We start from the raw sequence: 15,264 nt of genomic DNA on the forward strand, positions 1-15,264 counted from the left end.
GAAGCCCCTACCTCGGTGTCAAAGGAGGCAGTCTGGAGTGGTGGGGACTGTGGCACACAAAGGAACATATCCCCAAGACAAATATTACCATGTTGGATCATAGTTTAATATTACCAGATCCACACATTTTTAAACAGAAACCAGAAAACTGGATTTCTAGGTAAAATCTTGCAATTTCTAAAGATGAGCTCAAATTTAATGCTATGTGGGACAAACAAAACACACAAACATAAAAATGTACATACACATAAAAAAGATATACAAACAAGCATACATATTCATACATATTTCCCTACATGTAAATCACTTACCCATATGAACTACAGGGAGTCATGGGCAGATGTAAGCATCGTATACATACACAGCCACACTCTTATTTGCTCAGACATTCACAAAGAGAAACTACCTATTCCAGATGGGGGAGTGGGGAATCTAGTCTAATTGTCATAAATAATGGACACACCCCAATCATCACCACTCTGCCACCCCCCACTCTCACCCTCACCTGATTCTCAGCACTGTCCACCTCCACAGTCAGCCGCTGGATGGCCTGGTTAAGCCTGTCCAGCTCTTCCTTGCTGTGCCTCAGGCTCTGTGTGTGTCTCTGCACAGTCACCTTTATCTCCTCACACTGTGGGGTGGGAATAACAGTATGGGGGAGGATCAGGAGAGTAAATAAGAGCACTTGACTGAGGCCAGCAAAACAGTTCCAGTACCCACCCATCCTCCTGCTATCACTGGCAGACCATCTAAGTTCTCTGGGCCTCTGCTTCTCCATCTGTAAAATGGGGAAGATAATATTTTCTACGCCCAAGGGTCACTGGGAAAATGAAATGAGTTTGGCTGGCACCGTGGTGGGTGTTTCACCAGGCCAGGAGATGCCAAAGGTAGAGTGAACTCAGGGACAAAGGGCAACAACACAGGGCAACAATCTACTGAAATGAGTCTTTGGGCTGAAATCGCATGGGGTTTATCCCAAGAATAAAGGAATCAATTGTCGTTCACCACTTATATCATCTAAATTAATACAAAAAGTATTTAACAAAATTCAATAATTTCTCATTTTAAAAATACTTTAAAAAACTAAGAATAAATTTCCTTAATTCAATGGATGTTGTTAATCAGAGATGGATCCAGATTCTGGCTCTTTCTGCAAACCCAAGGGAAGGAGTCATAATCTAGATGGGAAGGGCTACCTATAAGGGAAGGGCTGTCTACAAAGGGGCAAAACCAGTGACCTTTTCCTTTCCTGCACCTTGTCTCCACACACCAATACATAAACAGCCCGGGCACAGTAAGTGACACTAGCACAGTGCCTTACACTCTTCAAAGTCTCACTGGGGCCCACAACCACCTGTGAAGGCCAGGTAGATGTTACCATCTCCGTTGTCTTTCCTTGGGCAAGCTGATGCTTGGAACATCTACCCCACAAGGAAGGAGGGACCCAGAAGGACAGTCACACTGAGCCAGATCAAATCTTAAGCCCATGCTCTTTGCTCTACACTCTGAGAAACAAATAAAGTCACACACCCCCTTCAACCTAAAGAAGCCGTTCCCACCAGCTTAGTGCAAACTTTCTAGGGGAGATAAGGTGTGGGGCAACAGATATGAATAGACTGGAAACATCATCTCCCACCAGTCTCTACCTTGTTCCCACCTACCTCCCACTCTTTCCAGCTCCCATTCCCAAAAGCTGTAGATACAGAAGACAAACTGGTCCCAGATCTAGGTGAAGTCCCAGACCCTTCATCCCATGTGAGCCTATGAGCCATGTGGACAAATCTTACCATGACGAACCGAGCTGTAGTCTCCTCCAAGCCTCCCGTGAGCACTAAGCCAAACTCCAGCCCAAGGAACTGCCAGAATCCTCACCTCTGAAGACAAGCCCTCTTCTACCTGGGGCTTTGTGACCTCACCTTATTACAGTGAAGAGTTCTAACATGGAGTACAAGGGGCCGTTCTGTGAGCGCAGATGGGAAAGCGGAGATCCCTGGGCTGGAATGGGTGTGAAGGAAGGGGGGGGGGGGAGAAAGGGTAATTCAGATGGGAGAAATGTGTGGAGATGAGGAGTTTAAGCTTATGGAGTGGGCAGTGGGGAGCCACAGAAGGTGCTTAGCAGACCAGCCACATTGCTACCAGATAAGCAATTTAGGGAGGCCTATCTGGTAGCAGTGTGGAAGACAGACACTAGGGAGAGACACTGGAACTAAGGGTTCCAGTTCCTAGACTAAGTAGGAAGTCTAGGGTGATGACTCTAAACTGAAGAAGTAACAGGAGATTAGAGAACACAAGCCACTGTTGGCATTTCTTTTTGTTTATAAATTTCTCATACATGCCAAAGAGTATATATAATATACATTTAATAATTTAAATGCAACAGTAATCAAACAAATCCTTGTATACACACTAAAGCCCCCTGTGGGGCCCTTCATTATCATAGCATCCTTCATCCCTGACCCCATCCAATCTCCAAAGTAACCACTATCCTGGGTTTTTGTGTTAAATGTTCTCTTGCTTTCCTTTATTATTTTATCATGTGTGACTAAACCTTGCAATTGTTTAGTTTTGCCTACTTTTGTGCTTCATATAAATAGAATTACTCTGTCTGTATACTCTATAACTTGTTTTTCCCTCCTCAACATCTTATTTGTGAGATTCATCCATTTGTTTCTTTTTCAGTGCTGTATAGTATTCCAGTGCATGAATAATTCTCCATTTTCCTATGGGTATGCATATGTATATTTTTGCTTTTTTTATAACAAACAATGCTGCTATGAACTTTTTGGTACACATCTACTGTTATACTTCAGCAAGAGGATCTTTCAGGTCCTGACTATTTTTTTAACCACAACTCACAATAAGAAATATGTTTTATACCATGAATCAGTATTTACATACTACTCACTCCTACTATGTACAATGCACTCTGATCCTCTAACCAATTACCTTAACATGCTCTTTCACTTTCAACTATGGACTCACATTTTAGGTTAATATTTTATAAATAGCATGTTGGTTTCATTGTTTATTTAATAATATAATAAAAATTAAATACCCATGATCCCATTTACAGACACAAGAACCAAAACATTACTAATAATTTATATCTACCTCCACACTACCTTGAATCTATGTCACTATTCCCTTGCTTTTTTTTTGCTTTTTTTTTTTTATCACACACCTCACTTTATCTTCACCACATCCCTCAGCAAGTTTCATGTCTTCATTCTAGATACAAAGGAAACTGAAGGTCAAAGAGGTTATGTAACTTTTCACCCAGATAGCGATGCCTTGGGTTTCCAAAGCTAGGCACACACATACACACTTTCACACACATACACTCCATCTACTATGCCCACGTCCCATTGGCTCACACACCTCTGATCATGGTCCTCTCCAGGTCAAGCCCCTCCAGGGCTCAGCTTGACATGCTAAGCCTGCCCCGTCCATCCACCATATCCACCATCTAGCCCCAGCCTGCCTCCTTTCCCCCTGCCCTCATCCACCCCCTATTTTTCAGCTAAAGTAGACAGCCAGCTGTTCCTGTCACATCTACAGCCTCTGTTACTTTGTGTCTTTGTTTACATCGTTCCCCCTCCCTCTCTCATCTCAGCACACCCAATTCTTCACCATTCTTCAGGTCCAATCAAACTGTCGTATTCTCCGAAGACCCTGCCCTGCCCTCTCACTCCAAGCCTGTGAACTGGAGGCTCACTCTCCTGCCAAGTCCCCCTGGCATAATGTTCCTCCATTAGAGCCAGACACCCTGCAGCTTTGTATTAAGGCCTCTGTGCCTGCCTGGGGACTGCAGGCTCCTCCTTCACGCTCTGAGCCTGGCTCCTACTGAGTTCTGAGCAGGTGTTTGCTCCTTGCCTTGAACTGGCTCCTGGGGCCCCCTGGGTGAGGATGGGAGTTAAGAAGAAACCTGACAATCAAAACAGAGCATTTGCTTTCCATCAATAGACTAGTGGACTGGGGATAAAAGGGGTAAGGGAATGATTTCTAGAAGATCTGGCCAAGAATAGAGCAGCCTTCCTCTTCCCCAAGGAAGCGTCACTACCAACCCTCTCTATGGGGACATCTCATCTTGATTGTATCTGAACTCTCATTCTTCAGCCCATCTCTCAAGGATGGGTTCCAGGATTAATAAAGGGGACACCAAAGAGCATGTTTCCCTAAGCCTAGGTCAGGGACTAGTACTGACACTTTGGGGGCCCCTGTGTTCTAGCTTCAATTCCCTCCCCTTCGCCTTGTATTCTTAGTGGGCGCAAATCAACCTGCAGTCCTCTGGTGTCTCTGGATTTTAATGCACTTAATTATCTATGCGGACAAAGGCTGATTATTAACCTCCTCAGGGATTGTGATAGCACAGAAAGTGCGATCCATCTACCCACCAAAACCCAGAAAGAGGTCCAAGCAAGCATCATGTGAGTTACCGCCAAAAACTAGTCCTCCATGCTTCAGAGTAAGTCCATTTCCTCTCATGAGGGGGACACCAAAGGAAGATGTCTCCAATACTATACCATCCCCTTGAGAAATTTGAAGTAGGAATACATAATCCTAAAGCCATGGGCCACATAGCTGGCAACTCCAGCTGCAGCTGGAAGTGGAAGTACAAGACACTGTGGAGCTGGGCTCCATCTTCTACAGAGGACAGAACTAAGGTGGGGCTGAAACTCCCACAAAATCAAGACTGACCCAAAGGGATCCAGGCTCTCAAGAGTGTTGGAAAGACAGCAAAGGGAGCGATGGGGCACTCCCTGGAAATGGTATGCCAGGCAGCCCAAAACAGGCACAGCTCGCCATGATGATCTCTGAAGTTCCAGGATTTAATTACCATTTGCACAATAATAACTCATATTTTAAAACAAAGGAAGCTAAGGATAATTTACATGTTTCTTTTTAATATGGCTGCTGAGTTCACACTTTGGTTTCCTCTGCCCATAACTGGACACATAATCAACTTCCATTATGATAGGTTTGGCCTTCTAGAGTTGGTGGCCATGACCAGTTGAAGGGAGGGCTTTGGATCAGGCCAATTTCTCTAAGAGCCCAAAGCCTAGCAATCTGGGCACTTGCCTCCTAGAGGAACTCAATCCTACTCAGCCCCTCAAAGACTCAGACCCTGGGGAGGGGTCAGTGAGGGGGAGGCTAGGAGCCACCTTTTAAATTTGACTCTGCCTCTCAATGGAGCCTTCTATGCATGACCTTAAACAAGTCACTGCACCACCCTGAGTTCACCTTCCTAATCAGGTAAACCTCAGGAGGGGTTAGATGAAATATGCATTTTAAAGCCCTCACACACTGTAGGCACTCCATAAATGCCACTTCCTCCCGTCCACCTTAGGAATGGAGAGGGGGGCAGCAAACAATTTCCAGGAGGGGAAAGAGATGTGATGCTCACAAGGAGAGGAGCTATAAGCTGAGTTCTGATAAAGAGAAAAGAGAAAGTTTTTGCCCAAAGGGAAGCAGGATGAATGGCAAATTAATAATAGTAGAAATAACAGAACAAACAAATAAACAAACATTTCTGGAGCTCTTATTAAGTGCTAGGTAGGGCCCTAAATGCTTTCCTGTCCATTACCTCACTAGGTCCTCCCAACGACTCTCAGGTGGGTAGTATTATCCCTATTTGACACATGAGGAAACTATTCAGAAAGGTTATTCACCTTCCAAGGTCATGACAAGAATGCAGGACTGACTTCAGAGAACCCCCCCATCCCCCCCGCCCCCCCCCCCCCCCGTCAGTGCACACAAACCCCCTCACCCCCCACACCATGTGGAGATGCACAAATAACTAAGACCAAGGCTCACCAGCCTGAAGGGTGGCTTCGCCTGGCTGGGACCCAAGGAGGGGCCAGGCGTGCCCAGGTGCCCAGCTGCCCAACCGAGGGATGGGGCCAAAGACCCAGCGCTACCCAGGCGGAGCTGGGCAGAGGGGCGTAGGGGGCCCGCCCTGAGCCGGTGGCGCGGGGCGGGCGGAGCTGACCGGGCACCTCGCGGCCCCATAAAGCGCGGGCGGGGGGCGAACGCCGTTTTATGGAGGCGGCCGGGCTGCCGGCCGCTTTGATTGCGGGCTGCACTGGGGCGCGAGGGCCACCTCCAAGCTCATAAACGCGTTGGCTGTGCGCTCCCTCCCCGGGCTGTGCGGGCCGAGATATAAGGTGCCACGCGGACCTCGGGGTCCAGTGCCCTTCTCTGCCACCGCCACCGCACCATGTCCTGCCTGTCCTCCCGCCTCGGCCCCCCTTGCGGGGTCGGCGCCTTCAGCTGCGCCTCGGCCTGCGGGCCGCGGCCCGGCCGCTGCTGCATCACGGCCGCCCCCTACCGGGGCGTCTCCTGCTACCGCGGCCTCGCCGCCGGGCGCTTCGGCAGCCAGAGCCTCTGCGGGGGCTTCCGCTCGGGCTCCTGCGGCCGCAGCTTCGGATACCGCTCGGGCGGCGTGTGCGGGCCCAGCCCGCCCTGCATCACCACCGTGTCGGTCAACGAGAGCCTGCTCGCGCCCCTCAACCTGGAGATCGACCCCCAGGCGCAGTGCGTGAAGCACGAGGAGAAAGAGCAGATCAAGTGTCTCAACAGCAGGTTCGCCGCCTTCATCGACAAGGTGGGTGTCCTTGATCACACCCGTCCTGAACCTTCCGTTGCTGGGCTGGGCACTGAAGAGGCGTCAGGGATGTGGTCCAGGTGAGCTTCCAGTCTGATGGAGAAGGTGGGCAAATCCAGGGCACAGAGAGATGGTATCCGGCAGAGGCCCCTGATTTGACAGCAATGTTATTATATACAACCTCTGTCCAGGGAGGCAGGGGCCCCACAGACAAGGTGGGTGTTCTTGAGCCTGGAACTCCTGGGAGGACCTGGGAATTCCCAAGCAATCTCTCTAGAAATGGGTAGTGGAGAATGCCTATATGTGTGTGTGTGGGTGTGTGTGTGCGCACGCACACACACACACACACACACACACATATATATATATATATATATATATATATTTTTTTTTTTAAATCCTCAGCCAAGGGTGTGTTTCTGTTAATTGACGAGAGAGACATCAATGTGAAAGAGAAACATCAATCTGTTGCCTCCCACACGTGCCCTGACCAGGGATTGAACCAACAACCTAGCTATGTGCGCTGACTGGAATCAGACTTGCAACCTTTTTGGTGTATGGGGTGATGCTCCAATCAACTGAGCCACCCGGCCAGAGCAGGAGTGCTGATATTTTATGTGATAATTTTAGCGATACTTTTAAAGCATTAAACAACCTTGAAACGCCTGATGAGAAAATTCATCATGAATGTTTCAATACTTTAGATTAAATGGAGAAAATCTTCATTGGGTGCTAATATGTCTGTAGCATCCCTCTAATACTTGCTACTCTCCCACTTTAATAAAGAGAGCAAGCTTCGAGGTTCAGAACTGTCTGGGGCAACAGTTTCAGCTGCAATTTATGTTTTATGATTTCCTTTTATGAATGCATAGTGACAATGGTTTTACAACTATGGTGGTAATATAAAGTTACTCCTTTAACCTCATTTCAGTGTAAATGTTAAGTGAATCCATTTATATAAATAAATCATAAGTAAAATAATACAAAGGGATGGCAAATTTTTGAAGTCAGCCCATGCAGAGTTCATATTTGAGAACTGCTGCCGCCCTGAGTCAAGCCCTTTGAGTGTAAACAGAATACAAAGGAGACAGGGACACAGGGCAAGGGGCCTGCCCGAGGATCCACTGAGAGTGGGTGCAGAGCAGGACTCCAAGCCCAGCCTCTCTCCAGCTCCCCAGGTCCCTGGAGCTAGAAGGTCCAAAGCTTGAGATCAAGCTACCCCTCTCCCTACCATCAGGAGCTGGCCCACCTCAGTGTACTGGTGCTCACACCTGGGAAAGGTGGCCAGGAGTGAAGTGTGGAAAAGCTCCTGGCCTAGGAACAGGCAGCCTGGGCTCCATGCCCAGCATCTCCACTGATTCTCTGTGTGACACTGGGCAGCGACATCCCCTCTTGGCCCCAGCATTCTCCACACCAGAGCTGTGTGTGGTGCAGTGTGCGAGCTGGCCATGACTTGGAAAGGAAAGATGGGGCCAAGGCAGCTATGAGACTCCCCAGCACAGCTGGAGCCCCATCAGCTAAGACCACCTAAAATGATCCCATATAATATCAGCAGTCCCGGTTCCCTGTTCCTGGAAGTTTGTTCCAACCGGGGAATTCCCAGCTGCACTCATGGAGTTGGAGGAAAAGCAAAGTAATGTTTCAACTCCAGTAAAATGTATGAGAAACGAAAAACTGGACACCAGGGACCTAGTCGTGTTTGCTGGCACCCTTACCGGCCAGCACGGTGTACATATGGTTGCCACTGCAACTCTCCAGTTTGAACGACTTCCAGTAACTGCTTGCATGCTTCGCTTCCCTACAGTTCTCACTCTCCCTACTTCCCCAAACCTTTCACCCATTCACATTACCTGCCTGGTCTCCAGAGACATGAGTGTCCAACAAGAAGTTTGAGCCACCTAAGACCAGAAGCCACCCTCCCCTGCCTCCCCAGGCCTCTGCCACCCAGCTTGGTGAGAGCCTGCCGTTCTGACCTCCCCAGCTAAGAAGCCCCCCACCTTGACCATCCATTCAAACAACTGCTCACCCAGCTCCAGGCTGGCCACTGAGGACACAGATAAAGGAGCCATAAGCCCTGCCCTGGGGGAGCTCATAGTGCAAGGCTTTCATCCTACTCTATCCCTCCAACCCCTGCTCTGCATTCCTCTCCTTCAGGAAGCCTTCCTTGACTGTAACTACTCTTCACCCCTGCCTGTCCACCCAGCCCAACTGTAATCCAGCACAGCACGTAGGCCCCTCAGTTTCTCCTTCGGCCCATCCATGGCCACCTGAACAGACCCTTACTCAGGCCTGAAGAAGCGACTGTGAAACGAGGACCCTGAAATGCATCCTTGCCCAGGAGAGCCCAGCAGGGTCCATGCCGGCCACCACTTCCCTCTGCAGACTCACTGCCGGTTCCATCTCAACTCTGCCAGCTCTCTGAGGAGGGCTGGGGATATCGGTGCCTCCCACCAACTCTCCTCCCGCCTCTACCCCAGGTGCGCTTCCTGGAGCAGCAGAACAAGCTGCTGGAGACCAAGTGGCAGTTCTACCAGAACCGCAAGTGCTGCGAGAGCAACCTGGAGCCGCTGTTTGAGGGCTACATCGAGACGCTGAGGCGGGAGGCCGAGTGCGCGGAGGCCGACAGCGGGAGGCTGGCCTCAGAGCTCAACCACGTGCAGGAGGTGATGGAGGGCTACAAGAAGAAGTGAGTGCACCAGGAAGGGGGTTTTGGCGAAAGGAAATGGGATTAATTCAGAGTGGGGAGATTTGCATTAGATCAGATGAGGAACTTTACAAGGGGAAGAAGACAGTGACAGGAAGTTTGTGGGGAATTTTTTTTTTTTTTCTGAGGTGGGAATTTAAACAATGGGGAGTCCGAGCTGCTCCAGTTACCTCATTATTATGTGCTTATTTCATTAATTCATCAAACATTTGTTGAACATCTACTCTGCGTTCCAGGTGTTGTGTTGGGCCCTGAGGCCAGGTAGGGGTAAGAAAGTAACAAGGAGGGGTAAGGGGGATACCAGACTAGGGCAGGGTTCCTGCCCTCTTGGGAGTTACAATCCAGAAGCAGAGAGAACGCCTAGGGAAATGTGCAAGGCACCCACCCTGGCCCACATCATGAATGAGAATTCTGGAGTCAGGAAGAGCACTGGGTGCCATGGGTTGGTTTGAGTACCAAGAGGAAAGGGATGGGCGAGATCCTTTCTAATCCAACACTTTTTGATTCTATGACCACCTCCAAACAATCCAGTTTCTGGACTGTGTTTGTCTAGGCCTTAATTCTCTTTTTCTCTCTTCAAATACCAGCCTATTGAAGTTTTAGCCACTGAACCTGTGCTCTTTGTCCCCAGGTATGAAGAGGAAGTGGCACTAAGGGCCACAGCTGAGAATGAATTTGTAGCCCTAAAGAAGGTGAGTGATCCCAGAATACTCATCCCACAACTCAGAACCAAGGGCAGAGGCAGGAGGGAGCTCTCTGTAATTCCCCCAGAATCACATAACCCAACCTCTCCTCTATTCTTTCCCCCAAATGCCCCAATGCTCCCTGGGTGGCCCTGGACAACAGAGCACACTGTCTGCTTCAGGCAGGCCAATCTTCTCCTCTTATCCAAGGTAACTCCCACCTGGCCAATGTCTTCCCACCCCCTTCTACCCTGAGCCTAGCAGAGAATAGGCACTCAATAAACATTTGTAAATGAAAAGCACATGAATGCTAGATTAAATCCTCAGACCAGCAACAGTTGGAAAATGTGTAAACAATGTGTGGTGCCTCACCTCTTAGACTTGACTCAGCACAAGAGTCATCATGCGGATTATCATCAGGTCCTTCCAACTACCTCCATATGAGGAAAGCAAGGGTTACTGTGAGGAAACTGAGGCACAAAGGTCCAGGGTATTGCCCTGAGTCACACCGGCTTAAAAGAGACAGAATTGATCCCTAAGACGTTTTCTCTGACCACAGAGAAGAGATTCCAGAGATTCCAAAGCAGAGAGGGGTGGACATCACTAAAACTGACACATTTTACACTAGATCCTAAGTTTCAGTGATGGTATAAGATATGGGTTCAAGAGGCATCACCCCAGTGGGTACCAGAGGAAGAGCCAGGAATCCTCAGGGTCCCCCTCCCTTATTCAGACCTGCTCCTGACTCCTCTAACTGCAAGGAGGATGTCACCAACACCATGCTACTAGACACTGGGATGAGCAGCTGAGAAGGGTCTCCAGGGAGTTTGCCCTACATGGTGGGAAGAGCTCTGTGTGGTCTCCCCAGTGAGACCCGTGTGCCACTCTCTGCCCTTTAGGATGTGGACTGTGCCTACCTGCGCAAATCAGACCTGCAGGCCAATGCGGAGGCCCTGACCCAGGAGATCGACTTCCTGCGGCGACTGTATGAGGAGGTGAGAGGGAAACGCAGAGCAGTGGAGCAGCAAGGAGGGCGTGAGTCAGACATTGGAAAGCACTTGCCACCATCTGGCTTTTGAACCCCTTGGGTGGGAGGAGTGCCGAGCAGAATGGAGTCACCTGTGGCAGGTCTACTGTCACAAGGTGAAGAAGTGTAGCTTGATGTCTCATCTACCATGCCCCAAACAAGTTACTGTGGTGACAATTAGCACAAATTGGTAAATTCTGGTCCTAGACCCCAAGGATCCAGACAGGAAGCCCTGACTGAAGTCAGGCAGTGGGCCTCAGACATGGGCTCCTCTCAGCTGTGGGATCCTAGGTTTAAGGTGTATTGAGAGGTCCCAGTTTGAGAGGGAAACTTCATCCTGGAGCTTGGGGCTTCAGACAGTGAGCCTGTGGAGGAAGCAGGGGAAGGAAACAGGGAAAGACCATGAGAGGGGGACTTGCTGAGAGCAGGGTTCTGTTCAAAGAAGCTCTTACCACTCCCCTGCTCCCACAGGAGATCCGAGTCCTCCACGCCCACATCTCAGACACCTCAGTCGTTGTCAAGATGGACAACAGCAGGGACCTGAACATGGACTGCATTGTTGCCGAGATCAAGGCTCAGTACGATGACATCGCCAGCCGCAGCCGGGCTGAGGCCGAGTCCTGGTACCGCACCAAGGTGAGTACCCAGGGCTCCCTTCCCAGCACCCTAGGAGGAGGGATGCTGAAAGGCAAGGGAAGGGCAGGCAACTGGGGTGGGGCTCAGTGGAATGACATATCCTGTGTCTCATGAGTGTCTCTGCTTCCACCCAGTGCGAGGAGATGAAGGCCACAGTGATCCGTCATGGGGAGACCCTGCGCCGCACCAAAGAGGAGATCAATGAGCTGAACCGCATGGTCCAGAGGTTGACTGCCGAGGTCGAGAATGCCAAGTGCCAGGTACAGGAGCCTGGCCCAACCCTCAGTATAGAAAGAGAGGGGGGTAAGCCTTCAGCAAGGGGCTCAAGGTTGACACCTTGCCAAAGTGTGGGAAAAGGAACAAGTAGCAAACATCAGATGAGTCTCTTCCATGGAAAATGCTCTCCATTCCACTGAATGGGGATGGGAGGGGGATGGGGGAGCAGTATGGAGGGGAATGAAATCACCTGGATTCTCCTGATCTTGGGGACATAAAGGGTCAGAGGAAATAGCACCAGTGAGGGGCAGGTAACTGGGGTTCTCAAACCAACCCTGCCACTGGCTTACCTCATGATTTGGGGTAAGCCATTTCACCTCTCTGGCTCATTGTTCTAGATCAGTGATCGCACCCTCTGATGTCCCAGAGGTTGGTAAATGGCTGAACTAGGCTGTACTGAAGGCACTAGGGTGTGGTCAACTAGAAAGCATAAAGGGCAAAGCTAGTCAGATTCAACTGAGGCAGGCCTCATGAAAATGCAGGTCCAGTGGGCCCAGATCCTTAGATATTTTTCAAAAGAAACCAGGAATTTGGATTTTTGTGTTAAATTTCAAAAATTAAAATCACCGTGCCAACATTCCTGGGAGCACTAATTTGAAAGCCCTGACCTCACAAATGGGTAAGGTCCCTTCTTCCTCTGGCAGTCAATGGTCATTGGATGCCCAGCCTCTGACCCTAAATCCAGAATGGGAGCCTTAATAACCCTCCCCTGCCTCTCAGAACACCAAGCTGGAGGTTGCAGTGACCCAGTCGGAGCAGCAGGGTGAGACAGCCATCAGCGATGCCCGCTGCAAGCTGGCTGAGCTGGAGGCCGCCCTGCAGAAGGCCAAGCAGGACATGGCCTGCCTGCTCAAGGAGTACCAGGAGGTGATGAACTCCAAGCTGGGCCTGGACATCGAGATCGCCACCTACAGGCGCCTGCTGGAGGGCGAGGAGCAGAGGTGGGACCCTACCTGTGGGAGGGATGTCTTTTCAAACTCCCCAAACTGTGCTTAGAGCCAGGAACATGTTTGCATGTTATTTTCATCTAATTTGCATCAGGATTACTTGGAGGAGGGAATTTGCAAGCTTTGCTCTCCCCCAATTAATTTTTGTCTCTTTGCTCTCCCCACAAGGTTGTGTGAAGGCATTGGTGCTATAAATGTCTGTAAGTAGCCTATGCTGTGGATTCTGAAATAAGGGCTTGGGGTTCCTGTAGGGCAAACTTTTTCTTAAAGGGCCACAGAGTAAATATTTTAGACTGTGGGCCATGCAGTCTCTGTCTCAACTACTCAAATCTGTTGTTGTAATGTGAAAGTAGCCATAAGCAATAGTTAACAAATTGGTCTGGCTGGGTTCCGATGAAACTTCATTTACAAATATACAACCACAATTTGAAGACCTGGAAGGAAGGAGAGGAATGTGGCAGTGAATGATTATGATAGCTTTAATAGCTATTTCTGCCTATAGGGAGGGCTGGGCTAACAGTTTATCAAGGATCCATCCTTGAAGTTAGACTGCAGGACGGAGTGCCCAGGTGTGAGGAGGGAAGCCAGGAATAAGAATAAAGGGGAGGAGCTCTGAACAAGAGAAATGGGCTCTGGTCAGCCGGCAGGAGCTGCTGGCCACCATCTGGCACAGCGACTAAGCCCTGGCCTCCACCCGCAGGTGTCAGCAGCTCCCGCGGTGGCGTTGTCTGTGGGGACCTCTGCGTGTCCGGCTCCAGGCCTGTGACCGGCAGCGCCTGCAGCGCCCCCTGCAGCGGGAACCTAGCCGTGAGCACCGGAATGTGCGCGCCCTGCGGACAGAGCTGCGGCAGCGGCCGCCTGGTGCGCTTTGCCTAGTGCCTCCCGCTGTGCGTGTATGTACCGGGCTCCGCAGTGAACCGGCCCAACTCCACGGCGGCCCAGTGCTCCGAAAGGGCCTGGGTTTGGCACGGAAGGGCTTCGGGAACCAGCCGGCCTGACCTGACCGCACTGCTGCCCCAATTTCTCGAACCCCACCCCCACCCTTGCTGCTTGTCTCTTCATTTCTTTCAGGGAGGTGGGGCTCTCCATGCTGGCGTGTCTTGGCAGCTCTCCTCCATCCCCAAGAGTCTGAATGACTGGTTTTCTCAAAACCCTGAGCAAAGGTCCAACCCTGACTGGTCTGCTCTGGGGACTTGGACTTTTGTGGCTTCTAAGGAACCAGTTGGCCCTAGGCCCTCTTGGGTGTGGAAATGCTCCTGGTGCTGGGCCTCCCCCAGCCACGACTGAGGTTGGGTCTCCCAGGGGACTTCTTTGGCTGCCTGGGCTCTCTCTCCCTTTCCCTCATGCTTGGTCTCCATGTTTCCAATAAAGCTCAGGGTCATATATCACTCGCTCCAGTCTCTCCCTATGTGCATTTGTGCCTACACATGTGGACTTCCAGCCCAGTTTTTACTGAAGCCCAGCCTGCCCCCTTGGAGGCAACAGGGGAGCTGTTCTCAGCCAAAGAGGCAGAGGGGGCTCTCAGGCACCCTACCAGTGGTACCACACTTCTACACCCTGACTGGTGCAGGAGCATGGCCTGGCAGCCCCCAAACCTAGACACATAGAAGGAGCTGGAAGGGAAGTGAGAAGGGTAACGGGAGGAGCCTTAGCAAGGAGAGGGAGGGCCCGGCTCTCCTGACACCTTGGGTGGGGACCTCATTAGTGGGCTGCTGGGACACCAGTGGTACACTTCTCCACTCCCCCACTCCATCCCCACCTCAACATGGTAAAATTCCTGACCATGGGATCAAATATACAGACTTCCCCTCCCCCCATAAATCAACACTCCCTGGATAGACCCCCACCCCACACACATACCACCACCACTCCAGGGGGGTCTCAGACACAGAGACCTCCCTCCTCCTCCCCAGTACCAATCATATGTGCTGCTGTCCACCCTGTATGGACCTCCCCAAGCACAGGCCACAAAAACGCCCCACATACTTAGTCATACAGACCCCAAGTCAGAGACCTGACACACAGATGCCCCATCAAGCAAAGACTTAGCATAGATGCACCCTCGGGGGTCCAGATACACAAACCATCCCTCAGCCCACAGACTTAGGCAGAGCCACTACCAGGGACCTATACTCTGGTGTCCCCCTCACCCTACACCCCCTTCAACCACATTCAGACCTCCTCCCACTGCCACTCCCCTACACACAGAATCCCAGACCCAGAGAACCCCCTCCAGGACCTCAAACACACATACTATCCAGGGCCCCAGGGCCTGGCAGACAAAGTACCAAGAAGGGCTGAAGTAGGCTGATCTGAGAGTGGGCTGGTCCACCCAGAAACAGGGGCCTGAGGAATGTACTCTGGCAGCAAGTGGATAGGGGAGGGGC

General features: G+C 50.7%; 1 protein-coding gene across 1 annotated transcript; it reads left to right on the plus strand.

Moving 5' to 3' along the window:
• The first annotated feature begins 6,217 nt into the window (after window positions 1-6,217).
• On the plus strand, window positions 6,218-13,753 carry LOC107528125 (keratin, type II cuticular Hb1-like). Its single transcript, XM_016201048.2, has 9 exons — window positions 6,218-6,604; window positions 9,082-9,290; window positions 9,940-10,000; window positions 10,891-10,986; window positions 11,490-11,654; window positions 11,789-11,914; window positions 12,651-12,871; window positions 13,046-13,077; window positions 13,578-13,753. Exons 1-9 carry the CDS (start codon window positions 6,218-6,220, stop codon window positions 13,751-13,753), a joined length of 1,473 nt encoding a protein of 490 aa, XP_016056534.2.
• The last annotated feature ends 1,511 nt before the right edge of the window (window positions 13,754-15,264 follow it).

This window comes from Miniopterus natalensis, chromosome 2 (genome assembly GCF_054644295.1).
Source record: "Miniopterus natalensis isolate mMinNat1 chromosome 2, mMinNat1.hap1, whole genome shotgun sequence".
Taxonomy (NCBI): domain Eukaryota; kingdom Metazoa; phylum Chordata; class Mammalia; order Chiroptera; family Miniopteridae; genus Miniopterus; species Miniopterus natalensis.

Excerpts from the sequence above, each read along its gene's own strand:
- LOC107528125 (XM_016201048.2), top strand. The coding sequence starts at position 6,218 with ATGTCCTGCCTGTCCTCCCGCCTCGGCCCCCCTTGCGGGGTCGGCGCC. Across the intron at positions 10,987-11,489 it reads TGCGGCGACTGTATGAGGAG|GAGATCCGAGTCCTCCACGC; the intron begins GTGAGAGGGAAA and ends CTGCTCCCACAG. Across the intron at positions 12,872-13,045 it reads CTGGAGGGCGAGGAGCAGAG|GTTGTGTGAAGGCATTGGTG; the intron begins GTGGGACCCTAC and ends TCTCCCCACAAG.